The sequence below is a fragment of the Tursiops truncatus genome, chromosome 3 (assembly GCF_011762595.2).
Source record: "Tursiops truncatus isolate mTurTru1 chromosome 3, mTurTru1.mat.Y, whole genome shotgun sequence".
Classification (NCBI taxonomy): Eukaryota; Metazoa; Chordata; class Mammalia; order Artiodactyla; family Delphinidae; genus Tursiops; species Tursiops truncatus.
In genome coordinates, this window is record NC_047036.1 from 159,787,783 (window position 1) to 159,808,771 (window position 20,989).

General features: G+C 51.8%; 2 protein-coding genes across 3 annotated transcripts in view; one reads left to right on the top strand and one right to left on the bottom strand.

The window, feature by feature from the left end:
• The window catches only part of GDF15 (growth differentiation factor 15), a 43,051-nt gene extending 29,034 nt beyond the window's left edge, over positions 1–14,017 (top strand). The window contains exons 2-3 of one of the 2 annotated variants that reach the window (XM_073803074.1): positions 10,185–11,930; positions 13,104–14,017. In XM_073803074.1, the coding sequence (XP_073659175.1) occupies positions 11,648–11,930; positions 13,104–13,747 (927 nt within the window). In that variant the 5' untranslated portion in view covers positions 10,185–11,647 and the 3' untranslated portion in view covers positions 13,748–14,017. Of the gene's footprint in view, positions 1–9,509; positions 11,931–13,103 lie in introns of those variants that run through there. The other variant, XM_033853953.2, reaches the window with a different exon arrangement.
• A 2,696-nt stretch (positions 14,018–16,713) lies between these two features.
• On the bottom strand, positions 16,714–20,331 carry LRRC25 (leucine rich repeat containing 25). The gene is made up of 3 exons (XM_004324937.4): positions 20,165–20,331; positions 18,840–19,639; positions 16,714–16,964 (listed from the first exon to the last, which is right to left on the bottom strand). Exons 2-3 carry the CDS (start codon positions 19,628–19,630, stop codon positions 16,826–16,828), a joined length of 930 nt encoding a protein of 309 aa, XP_004324985.1. The 5' UTR covers positions 19,631–19,639; positions 20,165–20,331; the 3' UTR covers positions 16,714–16,825.
• Between the last annotated feature and the right edge of the window lie 658 nt (positions 20,332–20,989).

Here is a 20,989-nt window from a genome sequence, read left to right on the forward strand (position 1 = left end):
GAGCTCCAAGTTAGGCAGTTCAGAGGTGAGCACCCATGTCAGTCCTTCAAGAAGCCCCAGACAGGTTAGAATAGAACTACACAATAATTTGTGAATAAGATCTGCACTGCTCCCACCAGATCCAAGGACCAGGGTCCTGCACTGGGAACATGGGTTATTTTCGCTACAAGACCACAGCTGTGGGACTTCCCTGGTGGCACAGTGGTTAAGATTCTGCCTGCCAATGCAGGGGACATGGGTTCAATCCCTGGTCTGGGAAGATCTCACATGCCGCGGAGCAACTAAGTCCATGCACCATAACTACTTAAGCCTGCGCTCTAGGGCCCGTGAGCCACGACTACTGAGACCGCATGCCGCAACTACTGAAGCCCACACACCTAGAGCCCATGCTCCACAAGAGAAGCCACCACAATGAGAAGCCTGCACACCACTGCGAAGAGTAGCCCCCGCTTGCTGCAACTAGAGAAAGCATGCGTGCAGCAGTGAAGACCCATTGCAGCCAAAAATAAAAAATAAATAAAAATTAAAAAAAAAAAGACCACAGCCGAGCTGCAGAGTGGGTGGGGCAAGGGCAAGTGGAAATGCCACAAAGTTTTCCTACCATTTTCAAGTTGCCTTTTTCTTGCTTCAACATGCACTTAGTTGTTACAAATTTCTGTTTTCCAGAGTTCTAACAAAGTCAATTCTGATAGTTTTTGTTTGATGGTCCTGTAAGGGAAGGAGATGTTGGAGCTGCATAGTGCACCATTTTGTTGATAAAATTTTAAATATACTTACTATATATATGTATGTGTATATATATATATATATATATATATATATATATATATATATGGCATGCATGGGGATGATCAAATCAAATCCCAATTTTAGACAAAGGCTTGATGAGTGGTAGGTGGTGGAGGTGTACACAGGCTTCAGCTCTCTTGGGAATGTTGCTTCAGCTCTCTTGGGAATGTTGCTTCAGCTCTCTTGGGAATGTTTCTTCAGCAGGGTGCTGGGTACTTGGGTGTTTGTTACTTTATTATTGATACTTTTGTGTATATGCCTGGAATATTTCATAATGAAAAATAAAACTGACAGGAGAAGGCTTGGTGATTTCTCAACAAGTTAAACATAAAATTAACACATGACCCAGCAATTCCACTCCTTGATATATACCCAAGAGAACTGAAAGCAGGTGTTCAAACAAAAACTTGTACACACATGTTGATACCAGTGTTACCGAACTGGGTCCATTTGCCTGACACACAGCAAACCAAACACTGAGACTCTGAGGTTTGCAGCAGAGAAAGAATTTATTCATAAGGCAGCCAAGCGAGGAGACGGGAGAACAAGTCTCAGATCTGCCTCCCCGAAGACGAGGGGGTTGGGATATTTATGGGAGAAGCAGAGTGGTCTTGGGCATAGGAAAAGGTGATTGGAGGTAGGGGAAAAGGTGAGGTAATCAGTGTTCTGCACAGGCGTATCTGGGTTACATGTTTCTGCATCTTCAAAAATGGAGGCACTTAGCATGATCTGAGGGTGGAGTTTTCTGACGTCAAAAGGCCATTCAGGGCTTCCCTGGTGGCGCAGTGGTTGAGAATTCGCCTGCCGATGCAGGGGACAGGGGTTCGTGCCCCGGTCTGGGAGGATCCCACATGCCGCAGAGCGGCTGGGCCTGTGAGCCATGGCCGCTGAGCCTGCACGTCCGGAGCCTGTGCTCCGCAACGGGAGAGGCCACAACAGTGAGAGGCCCAAGTACCGCAAAAAAAAAAAAAAGGCCATTCATTCAATGCTTGCACGGGCCCAGTTTTGGGGTCAGTGGTCCCCATCAGCCTTAGTTAAACAAGAGCTGACTCCAAGTTCCTGTAAAACAGCTGGCCTACGTGACTCTGGGAGGGTATGCAATTAAAGAGAGGAAGAAAAGAATGAAAGAAAAAATAACTAAAGCAAGCTTAATCAGTGAAGACAGTTTACAAGCAGAGGGGTTTCAACAAGCTGTTCCCCTATCTGTTGCTCTGCAAGACAAACTCAAGAATTCCTGTTAGTCTTCTGCTTCTGTCAACTCTCTGGGGCCAGTTTCCGTGGCTGCCAAGGGCTGGAGGAGGGGCCATGGGGAGTGACTGCGGATGGGGACATGGTTTCCTTTTGGAGTGATGGGAAAGTTCTGGAAATAGATAATGGTGATGGCTACACCACGCTGAGAATGCGCTAAATGCCACTAAGTTGCACACGTTTAAATGGTTAAAATGATACATTTCGTGTAATATGTATTTTACCACAATTAAAAATTTTATTTAAAAACAAGGTCCTATTGCATAGCATAGGGGAACTACATTCAGTATCCTGTAGTAAACCGTAATGGAAAATAATTTTTTAATTGTTTTAATAATAAAATAAACTAAAAGTGACTTTGCTCAAGTAACCCCGGCCATCAGTTGGGCACCTTTGGGGGTGCATTCACATGCTCACAGATTTTTTTTAAAACTTACCTTGACTGTGAAGAGCTGCAAAGAAACCTCTCCAGGTGAGGAAAACTACCTTTGACAAGGAGAAGATTCTAGGATGTGAAGTGCTTGCTTGCCCGGGCCACAGAGCCAAGGAGAAGCCAAACTCGGATTTGAACCAGGCTTGTCTGCTGTGAATGGCCTCATGGGCCTGCATCAGCTTTCAAGTTCCTTTGCCAGCCTGGTGCCTGGAGTTGCCTGTCTGATCTCAGGGTCTTTGAACATGCTGTGTTCCCCTGCCAGAATCACCCTTTCCTCTACTCCTCCCATGCCTAGAGACTTTTCTTTTGCTACTTGAAAGGAGGTCTGGCACATAATAGATGTTAAAGAAATATCTGTGGAGCGAATGGATGAAGGAGTGAATGGATAAATGAATAGATGAGTTCCTTTAAAGCACTTCTCATGTGGGCACAAGGAGAAAAGACCTGTGGATCCTCACAGCTGTGGCCTGTCCAGGACTCAGGACATTGAAGGAAGAGTGGCACAGAGAGGCCAAGCCACCTGCCCAAGGTCACACAGCCAGGAACTGGCATGATCAGGATTCGAACCTGGATCTCCCTTCCCTGAGCCTGAGTTCTTCCCACAATGCCCAGGTATTGCAAGCCCATCATATGCCCAACATTGCAATTTCATCAGTCCCATCTGAAGGGTGGCAGAAGGTGCCACTCCAGAGCCTGCCTCTTTGGCATAAAGATTCTTTTGAGAAACTGCAGGTACAGGAGAAACTCTGAAAACAGTAGAAGTTATGCTTCTGTAAGGGGCATTTACATTTATAAAAGAAGTCTCCAGGCCCGTGAGCCATGGCCAATGAGCCTGTGCGTCCGCAGCCTGTAATCCACAACGGGAGAGGCCACAACAGTGAGAGGCCCACGTGCCGCAAAAAAAAAAAAAAAAAAAAAAGAAGTCGCCATTTGTTGAGTGTGTCTCCCTCTCTGTACGAGGAGGAAGAGCCTGGCTCTGAATCCCTGGAGAATCTTATCAGTGGAGAGAGCACAAATTAAAACCTGCAGAACGAATCTTACCCTTGTTTACTGTGCTTTTCCTGGTCACCTCCCAGAATTGGCCTCAACACCCACCCCAGGCCCAGCACCTTTCTTTTGTCTTTAGCGGAAGATGATATTTAAGGGAGTGGCTGGGGCCCCCTTGGGGAGTTTTACTCAGTTTCCCTCTGTATCTCTCATATATACACGAGATATACATGTTAAATTTCTGTGTGTCTTTCTCTTGCTAGTCTGTCTTTTATTCCAGGGGGTCTCAACCAAGAACTCAGAAGGGTAGAGGGAGAATTCGTCTTCCTCCTCGCTGCCCCACATCTCATGCTGGCCCCTGAGGGTGGCCAGATCCCCTCTTTTTAGAGGCTCTGGGGGAGATGGAGCAGGCTAGGGGGCTGGCCTGGGCTTCAAGCCCAGCTTCACTGGTTTCTGGCCTTGGCACAATGCCCCTCCGGCCTCAGGTTGTCACCTGTGAAGTGAAGATCGTCATCCGCCCCCATCAGGTCTTATAAGGATTATGTCTTATGTGCCAGACACATAGTAGTGAAACTGAGCCCCCCTAAAACCGAGTTCCCTTACCAAGTTTAGGATTAATCCCTCGATCCCAAACTTCATTCCCTTTCTTGTCCCGTCTGACCTCAATCCTGTGCTACCTGAACACTAATCAACCAGAGTCAGATGATTAAAATTGCTGATGTTGATAACATCGTTAAGGTACCAAAATGGCTATTGTAGATAACATCGCTAACATACAAACTCAGCTTGTTTCTCCGGGGCGAGATGGGCTCACAGACCCCAGAGCCATGGACCACCTGGCCAGAGCATCGTAAACCAGACAGATCCTGATGCCTGAAACTACGATTAAGAAATGTCACAGCAGGGGCTTCCCTGGTGGCACAGTAGTTACGACTTTGTACTCCAGGACTTCCCTGGTGGTGCAGTGGTTAAGAATCTGCCTGCCAATGCAGGGGACATGGGTTCAATCCCTGGTCAGGGAACTAGATCCCACATGCATGCTGCAACTAAGAGTTCACATGCCACAACTAAGGAGCCCAAGCACTGCAACTAACACCCAGTGCAACCAAATAAATAAATATTTTAAAAAAGAAGAAGAAAAGAATGGGTACAATTCTGATTAAAAAAAAAACAGAGGGACTTCCCTGGTGGCGCAGTGGTTGAGGGTCCGCCTGCCGATGCAGGGAACACGAGTTCGTGCCCCGGTCCGGGAAGATCCCACATGCCGCGGAGCGGCTGGGCCCGTGAGCCATGGCCGCTGAGCCTGCACGTCCGGAGCCTGTGCTCCACAACGGGAGAGGCCACAACAGTGAGAGGCCCGCGTACCAAAAAAAAAAAACAAAAAAAAAAAACAGAAATGTCACAGCAATGTCACAAGATGATTAATTTCAGCCTTTTTGTTCTTCCCCTTTTAAAAAAACTCCTAACTCAGAGGCCAAGGTGGAGTGGATTGGAGGCTGGTCTCTCACTCCCTTGCTTGGTGCCCTGCAATAAACGTTGTGCTTTCCTTCAACACAACCTGGTGTCAGTAGATTGGCTTTGTTGCACGTAGGGTGAGCTGACCCGAGTTCAGTTTGGTAACAGTAGGTGCTCAAAATTTTTCCCCAGGTATTCCCCTCCACACTTTGCTGCAGATGTAGGTGTCTCTCCACACCATCGCCATCATTCACTGCTGTGATGTTTCTCAGGGAATTTCATGGCCCTTCTCTGGACCACACCTCCCTTGATGAGCTGATACAGATCCCTCAGTCCCTGTGAATGTGACCTCATTTGGACAAAGGGTCTTTGCAGAAGTAATTAAGTTAAAGATCTTGAAATGAGACTGTTCTGGATTTACACTGGGCCCTAAATACAGTAAGTCCCCTACATATGAACCTTCAAGTTGCGAACTTTCAAAGATGCGAACGTACATTCCATCAACGTGGGACGTGACTGAAACTGCAGCTTGCCCTCCGTCTCCTATTGCTGACGATCCTTCAGCTCTACCATCTCCCACCTCCTCTCCCTTCACCAGTCAGTCACTCTTCTTGCCTGTTCACTCGATGCCAGCCCTGTATGCCAGCTGTGGTACTGTACTACTGTACTTTTCAAGGGACTGTACTGTAAGATTTTAAATGTTTTCTTTATTTTTTTGTGTTTGTTTGTTTTGTATGTATTATTTGTGTGAAAAGTATTATAAACCTATTACAGTACAGTACTATATAGCCGATTGTGTTAGTTGGGTACGTTGGCTAACTTTGTTGGACTTACAAATTGGACTTACAAACGCGCTCTCAGAATGGAACTCGTTCGCACGTAGGAGACTTACTGCATACTGACAGGTGTCCTTAGAGAAGAGGAGGGATAGACAGAGAAGAGGAGAAGGCCATGGGAAATCAGAGGCAGAGACTGAAGTGATGCAGCCACGAGCCAAGGAACACCTGGGGCCCCCAGAAGCTGGAAGAGGCAAGGAAGCCTCCTCCCCCAGAGCCTTTGGAGGGAGCACGGCCCTGCCAACCTATGATTTCAAAGTTCTGGCTTCCAGAACTGTGACAGAATAAGTTTCTGTTGTTTTAAACTACCCAGTTTGTGGCAATTTACTATGGGGGCCGCAGGAAACTAACATAATGATACTGGGACTTGGTCCCAGAAAGCTCTGGTCTGACAGGGCACAGAGCCAGACTCAGACCCTCCAGCCTTGTGTGGTCAGGATGAGGCCAGAGGGAGGCCCCTCAGCCTGAGGGAACCTGGGCAGAGAACAAGGAAGTCTTATTGGAAGATGGGGCATCAAACTGGGGTTTAAGAGGTAAATAGGAGTTTGCCAGTGGGGGCCATTCTTTCTAAGTAAGCTTGCCCAGACCTATCTGAGCTCAACTCCAGCTGAAGTTGAGATATTATTGGCCAATTACCCATAATACCAATAGTTATTAGTTCTTGGGAGTGTAGCTCCAATCCAACTTCATCTACTCAGTGCTGCCCTATAAGAGGGTAATACTGAGAAACAGGCTGCACTGAGAAACAGGTTTGGAGAGATTAGTAATGCTTCCCAAATCTGCTTGGCATCTCAAGGACTAAGCCATGATTTGAACCCAGGCTGCCTGTGGCCCCCCATCGATGACACAGGCAACATGCTGGCCTGGAGGGACGTTCACAGCTGCAGGACAGCAGTTCTCCTTGTCCGTTGAACTCAAGAGATTTTTTAATAACCTGCTTTTTCACCTCTTCTGGATCTCGTGTCATGACTGTGTTTGCCTCACATAATGAGAAACCAACAACTGGGTTTGGGTTGTTTCTTGTGTGTTGCGTGTGTCTGATGAGGGTGCCTACGGCCAACAGAAGGAAGTGAGGAAAAATTCTAGGAGGTTGGGAGCTAAGCCAAGTGGAGGGAACAGCCTGACCCCCGGCCTCTGTGCTCTGTTTACCTCTGCCGTGGCGTGGCCTCTGGGGCTCGTGGAAGCTGCCAATGAGGAATGCAGGGTCCCGGCCGACTGAGCTCATCGCTGGCTGGCTGCCTGCGGCCTGCCCCACTGTTCCTCCCAGCTTGGCCATGGGACTGGCCATGAGGTCATCGGCTAACAATGCTGTGAAGGGGAGCCAGATCGGCCTGGCTGCCAGCATTCCAGAATTTGGTGAAGTGGAAACCACCAGGGAGCTAATGTCATCCTTTCCTGTCCCTAGGGACCACCCACGGGCTGTGTCCCCTTGTGAAGTTCCAGGAATAAAGGGAACTAATTACTGGTCCTGCTCGTAAAGTGACAGACACCCACTCATGAGTCAGCAGCTCCACTCCTGGACATGCACAGTGGAATACTATACAGCAAGGAAAAAGAACAAGGCACACAATAGGTGAAGAACACAGCCATTCACAGCCATGGTGTTGAGTGAAAGTCACCAGACAGAAAAGAGGATGTACTGGCTGGTTCTGTTTACATCAAGTTAGGAAACAGGCAAACTCATCCATGGTAACAGAGGTGGGCACAGCTGTTATCTGAAGGTAGGGAGAGTGATGGAGCTGGGAATGTTCTGGAACCTCATTTCGGGAGGTGGTTATGTGAAATGTCATCAAACTCAACACCTAAGATTAGGCCTTTTTGCTTTCTGTAAGTCATATCTTGATAAAAATTTAAAAATAAAAAGGCAGGGCTTCCCTGGTGGAACAGTGGTTGAGAGTCCGCCTGCCGATGCAGGGGACACGGGTTCGTGCCCCGGTCCGGGAAGATCCCACATGCCGTGGAGCGGCTGGGCCCGTGAACCATGGCCGCTGGGCCTGCGCATCCAGAGCCTGTGCTCCGCAACGGGAGGGGCCGCAGCAGTGAGAGGCCCGCGTACCGCAAAAATAAAATAAAATAAAATAAAATAAAATAATAAATAAAAAGGCAGAGGGCTGTAGAAAACATTTTTGTGATGCCTCAAAAAGTTACACATAGAATGATCATATGATCCAGCAATTCCCTTTCTGCGTACAACCTCACAAGAATTGAAAACAGGTCCTCAAATCTTCATGTATGTGTTCGCGAAAACACTACTCACAATAGCTGAAAAGGTGGAAACAACCCAATGACCATCAACGGATGAATGGATGAATGAAGTGTGGTGTCTTCATATGCTGGAATACTATTCAGTCATAAAAAAGAGAAAAGCACTGATACACACTCCAACATAGATGAGCCCTGAAAACACGCTGAGTGAAAGAAGCCAGATCTAAAAGGCCACATGCTGCACGATTCCGTTTATATATGTGATATTGTGACTTATCATAAGAAATATACATTTGGTCTTCCACCCCATTTCTGGCATAGAGCTCCTAAAACCCTTGGGATTTCCTGTGAAGAGAGAGATAAAGGTGTCTTTCGTTATGTTATAGAGGTGACTTTTGAAAAACAACTCAAGGATAGAGGCTGGTTGCTAGGAGCACAAATCATGCAATTAGAGGGTTGGAACATTCAGCCCCAACCTCCCTATACCGCCCAATTCTGGGGATGGAAGAGGGGTTGGAGCTAGAGTTCAATCACCAATGGCCAATGACTTAATCAACTGTGCCTATGTAATGAAGCTTCCATAAAACCCCAAAGGATGGGCTTTGGAGAGCTTCTGGGTTGATGAACATGCAGAGGTGCTGGGAGGGTGGTGTGCTGGAAGAGGACATGGAAAATCCATGCCCTTTTCACATACCTTGCCCTATGCATCTCTTCCATCTGGCTGTTGATCCGTTTCCTTTATTTTTTTTTAATATAAATTTATTTATTTATTTATTTTTGGTTGCGTTGGGTCTTCGTTGCTGCACACGGGCTTTCTCTAGTTGCGGCGAGCGGGGGCTGCTCTTTGTTGCGGTCCACGGACTTTGCATTGCGGTGGCTTCTCTTGTCGCGGAGCATGGACTCTAGGTGCGTGGGCTTCAGTAGTTGTGGCACGCGGGCTCAGCAGTTGTGGCTCGCGGGCTCTAGAGTGCAGGCTCAGTAGTTGCGGTGCAGGGCTTAGTTGCTCCACGGCATGTGGGATCCTCCCGGACCAGGGGTCGAACCGTGTCCCCTGCCTTGGCCGACGGATTCTCAACCGCTGCGCCACCAGGGAAGTCCCTCCCTTTCCTTTAATATCCTTTGTAATAAACCTGTAATCTAGTGAGTGAATGGATTTCCTGAGTTCTCTCACTGGCTCTAGCAAATTAATCAAACCCAAGGAAGGGATTATGGAAACCTCTGATTTATAGCCATTGGTCAAAAGTACAGGTGACCACCTGGACTTGTGACTGGCATCTAAAGAGGGGTGGTGGAGGGCAGTCTTGTGGTACTGAGCCCTTAAGCCGTGGGGTCTGATGCTATCTCTGGGTAGACAGTGCCATAACTGAGTTGAATTATAGGACACCCAGCTGGTGTCAGAGAATTGTTCATGTGGGGAAAGAATGTTTAATATGAAATGTCCAGAACAGGCAAATCCATAGAGATAGAAGGCAGATTAGTGGCTGCCAGGGGCTGGGGGAGGGGGGATGGGGAGTGACTGCTAATGGGGACGGGGTCTCCTTTTGGGGTGATGAAAATATTCTGGAACTAGACACAGGTGGTGGTTTCACAACACTGTGAATGTACTAAATGCCACTCAATCGCTCACTTTATTTATTTATTTTTAAAATTTATTTATTTATTTATTTTGGCTGCATTGGGTCTTCGTTGCTGCGCGCGGGCTTTCTGTAGTTGCGGCGAGCGGGGGCTATTCTTCGTTGCGGTGCGCGGGCTTCTCATTGCGGTGGCTTCTCTTGTTGCGGAGCACGGGCTCTAGGCGCGCGGGCTTCAGTAGCTGTGGCGCATGGGCTTCGTTGTTCCGCGGCATGTGGGATCTTCCTGGACCAGGGCTCGAACCCATGTTCCCTGCATTGGCAGGCGGACTCTTAACCACTGCGCCACCAGGGAAGTCCTGTTCACTTTAAAAGTTGAATTTTCTGTGAATTTCCTGGGGAGGCTCATACCTGGGAGGCATGAGAAGCTGTCCCATGACAGCTTTCCAAGAGAGGTAAGGAGGTGAGTGGTGATGGCTTCCGAGAAACTCCCCCCAGGCCTCCAAACTCTGGGTTCCCAGGGCACCCAGGAATTCTGACAAGACTCAGATGAGGTCTGCGTGGCCTGTGTGGACACGTGCAAGATCCTATGGTGAGATCGTCCCCTACAACTCTACCTACCTTACTTGCCCCTCAAAGTCTTTGTTTCCTTATCCCTAGAAAGGAACTGAGTCCCATGGAAAGAAGAGGACTGGTCCAGCCTCCCAACCAGCTGCAGTCAGTTGGACATGATGGTGACATGAGCAGAGAGACGTCTCTACTAAGCACCTGCTGAATGCCTGGGGCATCACATCGAGAGCCTCAGCCCTCCACCCCCATAGCTGGGCGATAATCCCACTGACAGAAGCTGAGGCTGAGACCCAGTGGAGCCAGAGGCTTGGTGGGACTCACACAGCTGGAGGTGGGGAAGGCCTGGACTCCATTTCTCCAGTAGGAGCCTTGCCGTGTGACACCCCTCCTTGTATCTGTTGCCTGCACACACCCCGTCACACTTTACACACCCCCACGATCTGCTTTGCACAGTGGCCCATCCTGAGGCCAGGAAGCTGGGAGTAGGCACAGGGATGGATGCCTGGGGCCAGGAGTCCTGAGCAGTAGGGCAAGGGCTGGGTACCCCAGGAGAAAGGATGTTCCTGGGGCACCCTCTACCCCTCTATCCTCTGGTGACTGGACTTGATACCAGCCTTCACTGCCCCAGGCCCCGGCACCCCAATTCTCTGCCACCTCTTCTTCAGGCCCAGCCAAAGGATGGGGGCCCAGAGTAGCTTCATCCCTGCCCAAGCCTTCAAGAAGCCCCCAGTCTGGGGCAGACAGAGACAAGCAAGCACACACACTCCCAGCGCTGTGGGGTCAGGGCTGGGCTGGAGGAAGGCATGGGGTTGGAAGCACCCTGCTGAGCCTGGAAAGGAAATGTCAGAAGGCTTCCTGGAGGAGGGGCTTTCAGAGTAGGGTTTTGAGGAATGGATAGGAGTTCCCCAGCTGAAGATGAGTAACTGCAAAAACACCCAGTTTATCAAGCACCTGCTATGTGCCTGGTCCTGTCCTTTACACCTCATTTGACCTTCTCTCCAGTGAAAGTCTCAATCCTTCCTTATTTTCCAGATGAAGAAATAGAGGTGTGATGGAGAGGAATGGTTTGCCCCAGGTTGCACTTTCTGGCCGTTTTTTTTTTTTCCTCTGCTTCCTTTGTTTTTCACTATCTTCAGCCTTTGACCCTAAGCAAAGAGGGGAGAGCAGGAATCTCATCAGGGAAGAAAGCCACCTCATCCCTTAAGCTCCTGTTGTGGAGTTTAGCACATAGTAATAAATCTTTTTTGAGAAAATTATTCTTCCCTCCAGTCCACCAAGCTGGGATGATGTCCCCATTTCACAGAAGAGGATACTGAAGCTCAGAGAGGCTCCTGAGGGGGATTTCCCAGCATACCGAGGAGCTCCTACCCATCAGAAAGCACTGCCCCCTGAAAAGCAGCCGAAGACCCCGCCCAGTTGTGGTCCCTGGAGTGTTTACTCTGCACCCACGGTGGGCGGGACCAGGCAGGCGGGGGCGGACAAAGTCCGGGGACTATAAAGGCTAGTCCAGCAGCGTCCGGTCAGTCCCAGCTTAGAGCTTAACTAACACAGCCATGCCAGGGCAGAGACCGACACCACCACACTGCTCTCCGATGCTGCTGATGCTGTTCATGTTCTCCTGGCTGCCGTCGCGAGGCGCCCTATCTCTGGCCCAGGAGCACCTCCCCACTTTCCCGGGACCCTCAAACGTGCACTCCAGCCCTGATGTCTCCAGATTCCGGGAGTTGCGGAAACGCTACGAAGATTTGCTGACCCGGCTTCGAGCGAACCAGACCCGGGAAGACTCGAACCCGGACCTCATTCCCCTTCCTCAAGTCCTGGTAGTCACTCCAAAGCGTGAGTAAAATCTCGGAGACCCCACCCTGGGCAGCTCCCATCATTTAACCAGTGGTTCTTAAACATAGAGGCCTAGACCTGCCGCCGAGCCTCAGTTTTCCCATCCATGAACCCGGCAAGAAAGTCACCCCTCGAGGCTGATGGGGGAACTAAAGGCTGGGTTTGCATCAGGACCAGGCGAGGCTTAGCCAACCTGAGATGTTACAACACCTCCCCGGGTGGCAGATGGGGAAACTAAGGCCAGAGAATCCAGAGACTCTACTGAACCCTCCAAGAGTCCGGAGAACCCAGAGACAAGGTTGGGCGAGGGCACGTGGTCCCTGCTCTTGGATGTGAGGAAAGGGTTGGAGGGGGATTTCCAGTGGGAAGGATCCAGGGGTCCGGCGGAAGGGCGGGACGGGGAAAGGGACAGAGAGGTGCACAGAGATGCGCAGAACCTGCTTGGGCTGGTTCCGAATCTGATGCAATCGCGCGCCAAGGCACTGCTAAAGTTGCACGTGACTGGTGCCTTAGGGAGGGAGTGGAGTATTTTCACGCCCTCCACCGAGCCTCCAGCGGATGGAGGGGGTGCAAGGAGATGTGGGCTGCGCTAGGAACTGGGAGTTGAGGGGTGGATGTCAGGCCAGAAGGAAGAGCTCTTATCCCGCCCTAATCCCACTTGTGCTGTGGGACTCCAGGAAAACTTCCCTCTCTCTGAGCCTAGTGACTGGGTTGCGAGCCCTCAAACCTCAGTCTCCCCAGTCTCCCCAACATCTGTACCAGCCTGGAGGTCTGAGAATCCTGGGGAGCCAGACACCCTTCATTTCTCAGATATGGAGGCAACCAGAGAGTTGAAAACACAGTAGCTCGTTAACTAAGCACCTACTATGTGTCAGACACAGTGGTGACCAAGCAGACAGAAATCCCCGCTGAGATTCTGGTGGGGGAGGCAAATAATAGACAACCAAATAAAATAGGTCGGTGCCAATTTTAGGCAGGCTGGAGTGGTATGTAACCAGCCATGCTGAGATTCAGGGGAGGAGTGTGGCCGGTAGAGGAAGTAGCTTGTGCAAAGGCCGTGAGGTAAGATCTAGCTTGGGGTGTTGGAGGAAATGGGCACACACACACACCACCACCACCCCGCGCCCGGCACACAGTAAGCCCGTGAATGACTGGTTTCCCTCTCTCCCATAGTGCGACTTGGACCAGGCGGCCACCTGCACCTGCGCATCCCCCGGGTCGACTTAACTGAGGGGCTCCCGGCAGCCTCCCGCCTGCATAGGGCCCTTCTCCGGCTGTCCCCGAAGGCGCGGAGCTCGTGGGACGTGACGCGGCCACTACAGCGTCAGCTCAGCCTCGGAAGCTCCCGGGCTCCCGCAATACGCCTGCGACCGTTGCGGCGACCGGACCAGTTGCTGGAGGCATTGTCTTCTGCACAGCCCCAGCTTGAGCTGCACTGGCGGACAAGCGCCACCAGGGGGCGACGCCACGCGCATGCTCGCACCGGGGACGGTTGCCCGCTAGGGGAGGGGCGCTGCTGTCGCCTGCAGAGCCTGCGCGCGTCGCTCGAGGACCTGGGCTGGGCTGACTGGGTGTTGGCGCCGCGCGAGCTGGACGTGCGCATGTGCACCGGCGCGTGCCCGAGCCACTTCCGATCGGCTAACACGCACGCGCAGATGCAAGCGCGCCTGCATGGCCTGAACCCTGATGCTGCGCCTGCCCCATGCTGCGTGCCAGCCAGCTACGATCCGGTGGTGCTCATGCACCAAGACAGCGACGGCCGCGTGTCACTCACGCCCTTCGACGACCTCGTGGCCAAGGACTGCCACTGCGTGTGAGCAGCCCTGGTCTTTCACTTATGGCACAGATGCAATGGAAATGACTTTAGTTGTCCTTGTCTGTCTAATGGGCTCGTGGAACCTGAAATACCCGATTCCTAACCATTGCTGTCTGCTCCCTCCTGGCCCAAACCTATGTATTTATGTTTGTATTTATTATTAATTTATTGGGGTGATCCGCCTGGGGACTGGAGGGCTGGGGAGGCGTGGTCTGACAGGGTGTGCGTTTATGGAAAACTCTGGTAATAAAAATGAAGCTGTCTGACCTGACCCCTGTGGTGTCCAGGATGGAGCTGGTGACCTTGGGAAGAGCCCACCCCCGCTGGCCTCAGTTCCCTCAGGGGAGCTGATATGAGATGATTGGAACAGTCCGGGGAATGGGTGGCAGGACGTTCTTGGGGATGCCAAGAGATTGGACGGTGGTCACGATGCCAATGGTCCTCAAGCGCAGCCGGGGACATCCCTCTCTCTGTTTCTGTGCTTCTCTACCTCCCCATTCCTCTGCTTTTGTTTCTGAGACCCTTTTGGGTCTCAGCCTCCCTCCATCTCTTCTGATCTCTCAGTACTCCTGTTTCCGTAATTATCTGGCCCTGTCTCTATCACCATCCTGCTCTCTCTCCCTCCATGGGGGTCACCTTTCCAAACACAGGCAGCCCAGAGTCACATGCATTGTGTGTGAATCTGCCCCCGACCTGGAAGAGTCCCATTACCTCTCCTGTTTGTGGCACCTCCCTTCATGTTAATCATGCCTTTATCCTTTCATATAAAAAGAGCAGGGAGAGGGACTTCCCTGGTGGCACAGTGGTTAAGAATCCACCTGCTAAAGCAGGGGATGTGGGTTCGAGCCCTGGTCCGGGAAGATCCCACGTGCCATGGAGCAACTAAGCCCGTGTGCCACAACTACTGAAGCCCGCATGCCTAGAGCCCATGCTCTGCAACAAAGGAATCCACTGCAATGAGAAGCCTGAGCACCTCAATGAAGAGTAGCCCCCGCTCGCCACAACTAGAGAAAAGCCCGTGCACAGCAATGAAGACCCAACGCAGCCAAAAATAAATTAATTAACTAACTAATTTTAAAAAAAGAGCAGGGAGAAGTAAGCTGTGAAGAACGTTTTCATGCACACCACATCTCCCAGGTTATATCTTTTCCTACTTAGGATCTTAGAATTGCTGAGCTGTACCAAGCCCAGCCCCTTCCCCACACCCACTTGCCTGTTCACCCTGAGGAACTGTCATGGGAGTCTGGAGGACAGAGCACCCAGCTTCAGCAGTGAGTGAGATGTGTCCCCTGTGAACCCCAGCATCCAGAGGCAGATCTGAATGACTGCAGGTGCCCCGAATGTATTCAGTGAGTACCCACTTTGTGCCAGGCCATGGCTGGGCACTGAGGACACGAAGGAGCAACGTAGGCAAAATTCCACCACTCCGTTCAAGCTCAGCTGAGTGCAGGGACAAACGAGTAGAAGATAAATCATAAGCGGCTGATGGTAGTAAGAATCGTGCAAAGAGGTCAACCCAGGCAATGCATTAGTGAGCAGAGGAAGACAGATTTTTGGCAGCAGGAGTGGGGGCTCGAGTAGTGTCTAGGGCAGGGATGCAGGGGTGCAAGGAAGCTGAAGACCCTCATAGGTTGCCTCTCCCACCCTGGGTCACTCCCAGGTGTTGGGGAAGCCAAGGGAACCTCAAAATTAAACTCAATGTCAGGATCACCCAAAGGTAGCAGCTGCCATACTGAGTCTCTCCCCAAACATCAACTGCTGCCTTTGCCGGACACTGCTGCCCATGTGCCTTTTCACACCTCCAGGCTGGTCCCCCTGCCCAGTGTGCCTTGTCCTTTCTACTTCTCGAACACCTATGCATCCTTCAAAACACACTTCAGATTCCCCTCTTACGTACAGCCCTTTTTAAACTCCTTCATTCATCTCCCTCTGGGGACCGTCGTTCCATCTCTCCTTCTGGCCCAGGCTTGACCTCCCAGGACCGGGGGTGTCTGTGTCCAGCTCTGTCTCCCCTAGTTTGGGGGCTTGGCAGGAGTCGGGCTGGGAGCAGCTGACAGGAAACCCAGCTGAGGCATGAGCTTGAACAAACGCTTGAAATACACTGAGCTCTGGGAGTGAGGAACTCTGCCTGAGGAGGAACCAGGGAAGGGTTCTCAGAGTGGCATTGGCATTGCACCTGGGCCTTGAAGGATGAGTTAAGGTATCTCAGCATATTAGAGCTAAAATAGCCTTAGAGGCCAATTTTAATCACCTTGTTTTACAGATGGGGGAACTGAAGCCCAGAGGGTTAATGGCAGAGTCAGGAAGTGGACCCATGCCTCCTGATGCCCAGACCAGAGTTCTGCATCTGCATTTAGATGCTTAAGAGTGAGAAAACGTGGAAGGGGATGGCAATCTGGGCAAAAGGAAAGGCATGGGTAAATGACATGAGAAAATGAAAGCTTCAGGAGGGAGGTGAGCTTGATGGAGAGGAGGCCCAGACCAGAAGGGCAGAGGAATGGGAGAGGGCAGTGGGTTGGGCAGGGCTGGGTCACGCAGGTCTCAACCACCAGGCTGAGAATCTGGGGGCAGTGGGGAGCCATAGAGTGTGCGTGAGCAGGGGAGGGGCGCAGTCCCATTCATGAGTTATAAGGATCCCTTTGAGGCTAGTGTGGGCTGCCCTGGGGGGCCAAGTCTGGATACCAGGCACCTGAGAAGGGGGCCTGAGAGTGACAGAGGGGAGAGACTGGAGGTTGGGAGCAATTTGGGAGTCCCAGACCTCTCGTCTTGGAAGCCCAGCAGCCTCATCTGTCCCGCAGAATTTATTGGTCAATACTTGCACACCAACGGGAGGGTGACGACAGAGTTCACACGTTGACCCTCCCATCCCTGTGTTGGGGTCTCTCCTTCTCCACTTCTAGCAGCCGAGTGGCCTGAGGAGCAGAGTGGTCTAGGGAGGGGGCTGCAGAGCCTCCCTGGGGCCTCAAGGATGATCCTTCCCTGGCCCCATTCCTCAGATGGGAAGACTGAGGCCAGGGAAGATCCAGGGTGCCCCAAGTCACCTGGAAGGGGGTAGGCTGGAGTTTGAGATGTTGAAGGCTCAGCGCCCAGAGATCACATACTCTTCTTCATCCGATGGGGCCTGGCCCAGCGACTGCAAGTTGCAGTAGACAGGCTGGGAATCATGGTGGCGGCTCTCATAGTTCATGTAGAAGTCATTGTCCTCTGAAGGGTGAGGCCTGTGGGGACAGACAGATGGGAGGGCAGGTAGGATTCAGGGAGCGGGCACATCAGCTTTGAGAGGCAAAGTAGTTCAGGGCGATTGAGTCCACTCCTAATTATTACATATGAGAAAAGTGAGTCATGGGGCAGTGTTCTCCCAGCCTGGCCCAACTTTCTGTGAGGAAAGCAAGTAAGGGGCAGTGATTCAGGGAATATTCTGTGGATTCAGCGTTGTAACGCTGTGGTCCAAGGACCTTGAGTCATTGTAGGGTTTTTTTCTTCCTTAAAGTTGAGATGGTTGCCCATTTTTTTACATTAAATTCTAGATTTTGTTTTCCTCTTGAAAAACTGGAAGCTCTAGTCACACCAGCCACATGAACACAAGTAGCTGGAGCTGAACCAGTGCCCCTTCGGATGGGAAATGTTTTCACCAGGTCCCCAGAAGCAGCTGAATTTGTGGTCTTGATACAAAAATAAATCTCTGAGCCTCAGTTTCCCCATCCACAAAATGGATCAGGGAGGAGGTAGCTTCTTAGGAGTGTCTTGCTATGGTGGGCAAGACACCCAGAGAAGAACTTTCCTGCCTCCAGAACATCCTAACACCCCCACCCCCGCTCCTCTTGTAAAAAAGGCCACTTTGGGTAAATGGTGTCTATCGGTCATTTGTACTTTAGTATAATTTACTCCAAATACATAAATGGTTGTATGGGGATGGAACTCAGGGTTTGTTTCTTGCTTCTGCTTCTGACCTTGGGCATGTCATTCCCCTGCCTTCCAGAACCTCCATTTCTTTCTTTCTTTCTTTCTTTCTTTTTCTTTTTTCAGCCACACCGCACGACTCGTAGGACCTTAGTTCCCCGACCAGGGATTGAACCCGCACCCTCACCAGTGAAAGCACAGCGTCCTAACCACTGGACCACCAGGGAATTTCCAGAACCTCCATCTCTGCAACTTTAAAATGTAGGTTGGGATTGACACATCCAATTCTTAACAGTGTTTTTAGAGGAGACTGGTCCTGAGGTCTTGGTGACAGCGAGGCAGAGGCAAGCATCAGAACACAAGCTGCCTTAGGGAGTGTGGTGCCTTCAACTCCTTACCTCAGCCCACTTCTGCATTTGAGCTCTATTTGCATCTGCTTTGCATATTCTCTTATTTCTCACCAATAGTCTCTCACAGGCCTCCCCATCTTTTGGATTCTGCGGCCGCAAAACCCAGCCACGACCCTCTTCCCTTCCTGCTTGGATCCTCCCAGCCCCCTCCAACTTCAGCCCTGATGTCTTGCCTTCTCAAAACACATCCACAGCAGATTCTCTGTTCTCTCCCACTGCCAGGCTTTTGCCCTTCCTTGTGCCTGCCCCCCTGAAATCCCCTCCACTCCCTCATCCAACCTGGAAAAGTTGAACCCATCTATCTAAGCCCAGGCAACTTTGGAGGCAGGACTTTGTGGGGTAGAGAGAGACACAGATGGCTCTCTTAGCATCTCCTGTGTGTCAGAAGGAGACCGGAGTGCTGTCCCATTTCAGAGACCGAAACAGAAGTTCAGAGACGGCCCTGGGTCACACGACATCTGAGCCCAGGCCGCTGACTGGTACCGCAGAACCCCGACTCTGCTTTGAACACCTGCCTCCTCTCTCCCAATCCTTGGCAGCCAGAAGCTGGGTTTGCGGGTCATGAGAGGAACACTTGTCTCCTACACAAGAACTCAATTCTTATCCCAACTCCATGAGGCGGAGGGCTGTTATTGTTCCCATTTTATCGGTGAAGAAACGGTGACCCAGAGAGGTGGAAATGACTTGCCCAAGATCACACAGCCTGTAAGAGGCAGAGCTGGGAATTGAACCCTGACCAACTGGCTCCAGAGTCTTGCAAGCAGATGTGTGTGGGTCACTCACCTGTGTTCAGCCCACTGGTGCCTGGCAGCTGGTTGGCCCACAAACATGTTCTCATAGTCAGAAGTGGAAGATCCGGGCAGGGTGGCTGCTGGGAGCTTAGGGCTGAGGCCCCGGCTACTATACCGTGGCTGCTGGCCCGAACCAGACCTGGGACCATTCTGAGCAGCCCACGTTTTGCTCATGCCCCAGCTACTGCCTACCCGACGTCTACGGAGTCTCCACGCCAGCACTGGGCCAGCAATGGCAAGCATGAGGAGCAGGCTTCCACCGGCCACCAGAGCTCCTGTGGTTATCATGGTCAGGGGAAGGCCACAGCGCACTTCCAAGAAGGCAGAGACGTTGCACCAGGCGCCGGTGGACACATCCAGGCACAGCAGAGGCTGTGGGCCAGAGCAGTTGTCCCGCCGGACCTCGTGCCAGGGTGATAGGCCACAGCTGCAGTCAGCCCTCACGTCAAGGTCACAGTGTTCGGCCAGTGCCCTGTCCACGAGGTCCAGGGGGTTGTTGGTCACATCCAGGACCTGCAGCTTTCCCAGGTGAGCAAAAAAAAGCGGTGGGAGCTTTCGAAGGCCATTCCCAGACAGGTCGAGATGAAGCAGACTGCTGGCCTGCAGAGACTGGTTCTGAGGCAGCAGGCTCAGGTTTTGGCCACTGAAGTTCAGGCATGTGTCTGTGAACTCCCGGGTCCAGTCCACGTCCCCTGAGGACACGTGGCACGACAATTCCTGGCTGCCTGGACGGAGCAGTAACAGCAGCGGCAACAACAGCACCCACACCGGGGCGCCCCCCATGCAAGCAACCTAAGCGGAGACACCGGAATCCAAGCCCCAGCCTCAGTCTGGGGTCACCCTCCCCCTCGCCACCTATGTTTGTTATATACATTTTTAATAGCCGAGAGCAGCTCAGGCCACTTCTGAAGTGTTAAAACTTAGCCCTTCCGCTGGTGGCTCCTCTTTGATTGGCTCTGGCCCCCTGCCTCAGTCTCCCCTTCCGGGGAATGGGTACCTAACCGGGATGCCTCAGGGGCTTGGAAGGCGAGGAGGAGACCTGACCCAGACAACCCCTTCCCCTTCTCTCAGATCAGCCCCTTTGGGCTAAGTTGCCCAATTTCCCCCAACATTTCAGGAGCCCTCTCTGGCCAAGTCGGGACTACATGTAAATGAGCCGTTGCCCCGGAAACGACCCCGCCCCTCTGCCTTTCTTTTCCGAACTGCAGGCTGTTGGGAGTCTTGGGCTGGCGGTGGGGGTAGGGGTGGGGGGTGCTGCTGACGGGGTCCCACCAGCTGTGGTTTGCACAGACCCAAGTTCTAGTGCCTCCGTCCTACCTTTCTGGTCCCCCTGCCACGCCTTGGCCTCGGTCGTGCTAGAAGTCTCCGGTGCCGAGGGGCTGCGTCGTGGCTCACCCGGACGCGGGGGTCAGAGGGTCTGACCCTCCGCGGATCCGGATCCACTGCGGTGCCTGGCGCTTCTCAGGCTCTGTACCCAGCGACTCAGGGGAAGAGGAACTGGTGTCGGCTGAAGTGCAGAGGGGAAGAATGAAGAAGATACAGAGACCCGCCCCCACCCCCTCCCCGCTGAAAGGCCTCAAGGACCAGGATTCTTACGGGAAGGGCAGGGGCAGCCTGCTTCCTTCTTGCTGGAACCCAATGACTACATGTCCCCCAGTAACACCCCAACTAACTGCTACCTCATCAGCTCACTTCCTGGTCTCAGCTCAGTTGAATCCCAACCCATGCATTCATTTATTCGTTCAACAAACATCATCCATGCTGAGCCCCCAAGAGACTTCAGTCCTGTCCAGTTGCTTCAGGAGCAACCAGTCTCGGAAAAAGACAGAACCGGACACAGGCACCCCAAGTCTGATGGAGTCAGGTCAAGGCCAGAGTGAGGGACAGGGTACTGGAAGTTTTCCTGGAGAGGAGACATTAGAATTGGGGTTTCAACACATGAGTAGGAGTTTGCCAAGGATTCCTTGGCAAACGGCCTTTGACTTTCCAAGCTCCTAGCCTCTCCCACAAGATCAGAGCTCTCCTCATGTACAAATCATGCCTCCATGCTGCAGGGGGGATGTGAGGAGGGCTCCCTGGGGGAGGGGATGTTGAGTCTGGGGCTTGGAGGATGAGTTGCAGTGGAAGGCAGAAAGGAATGCA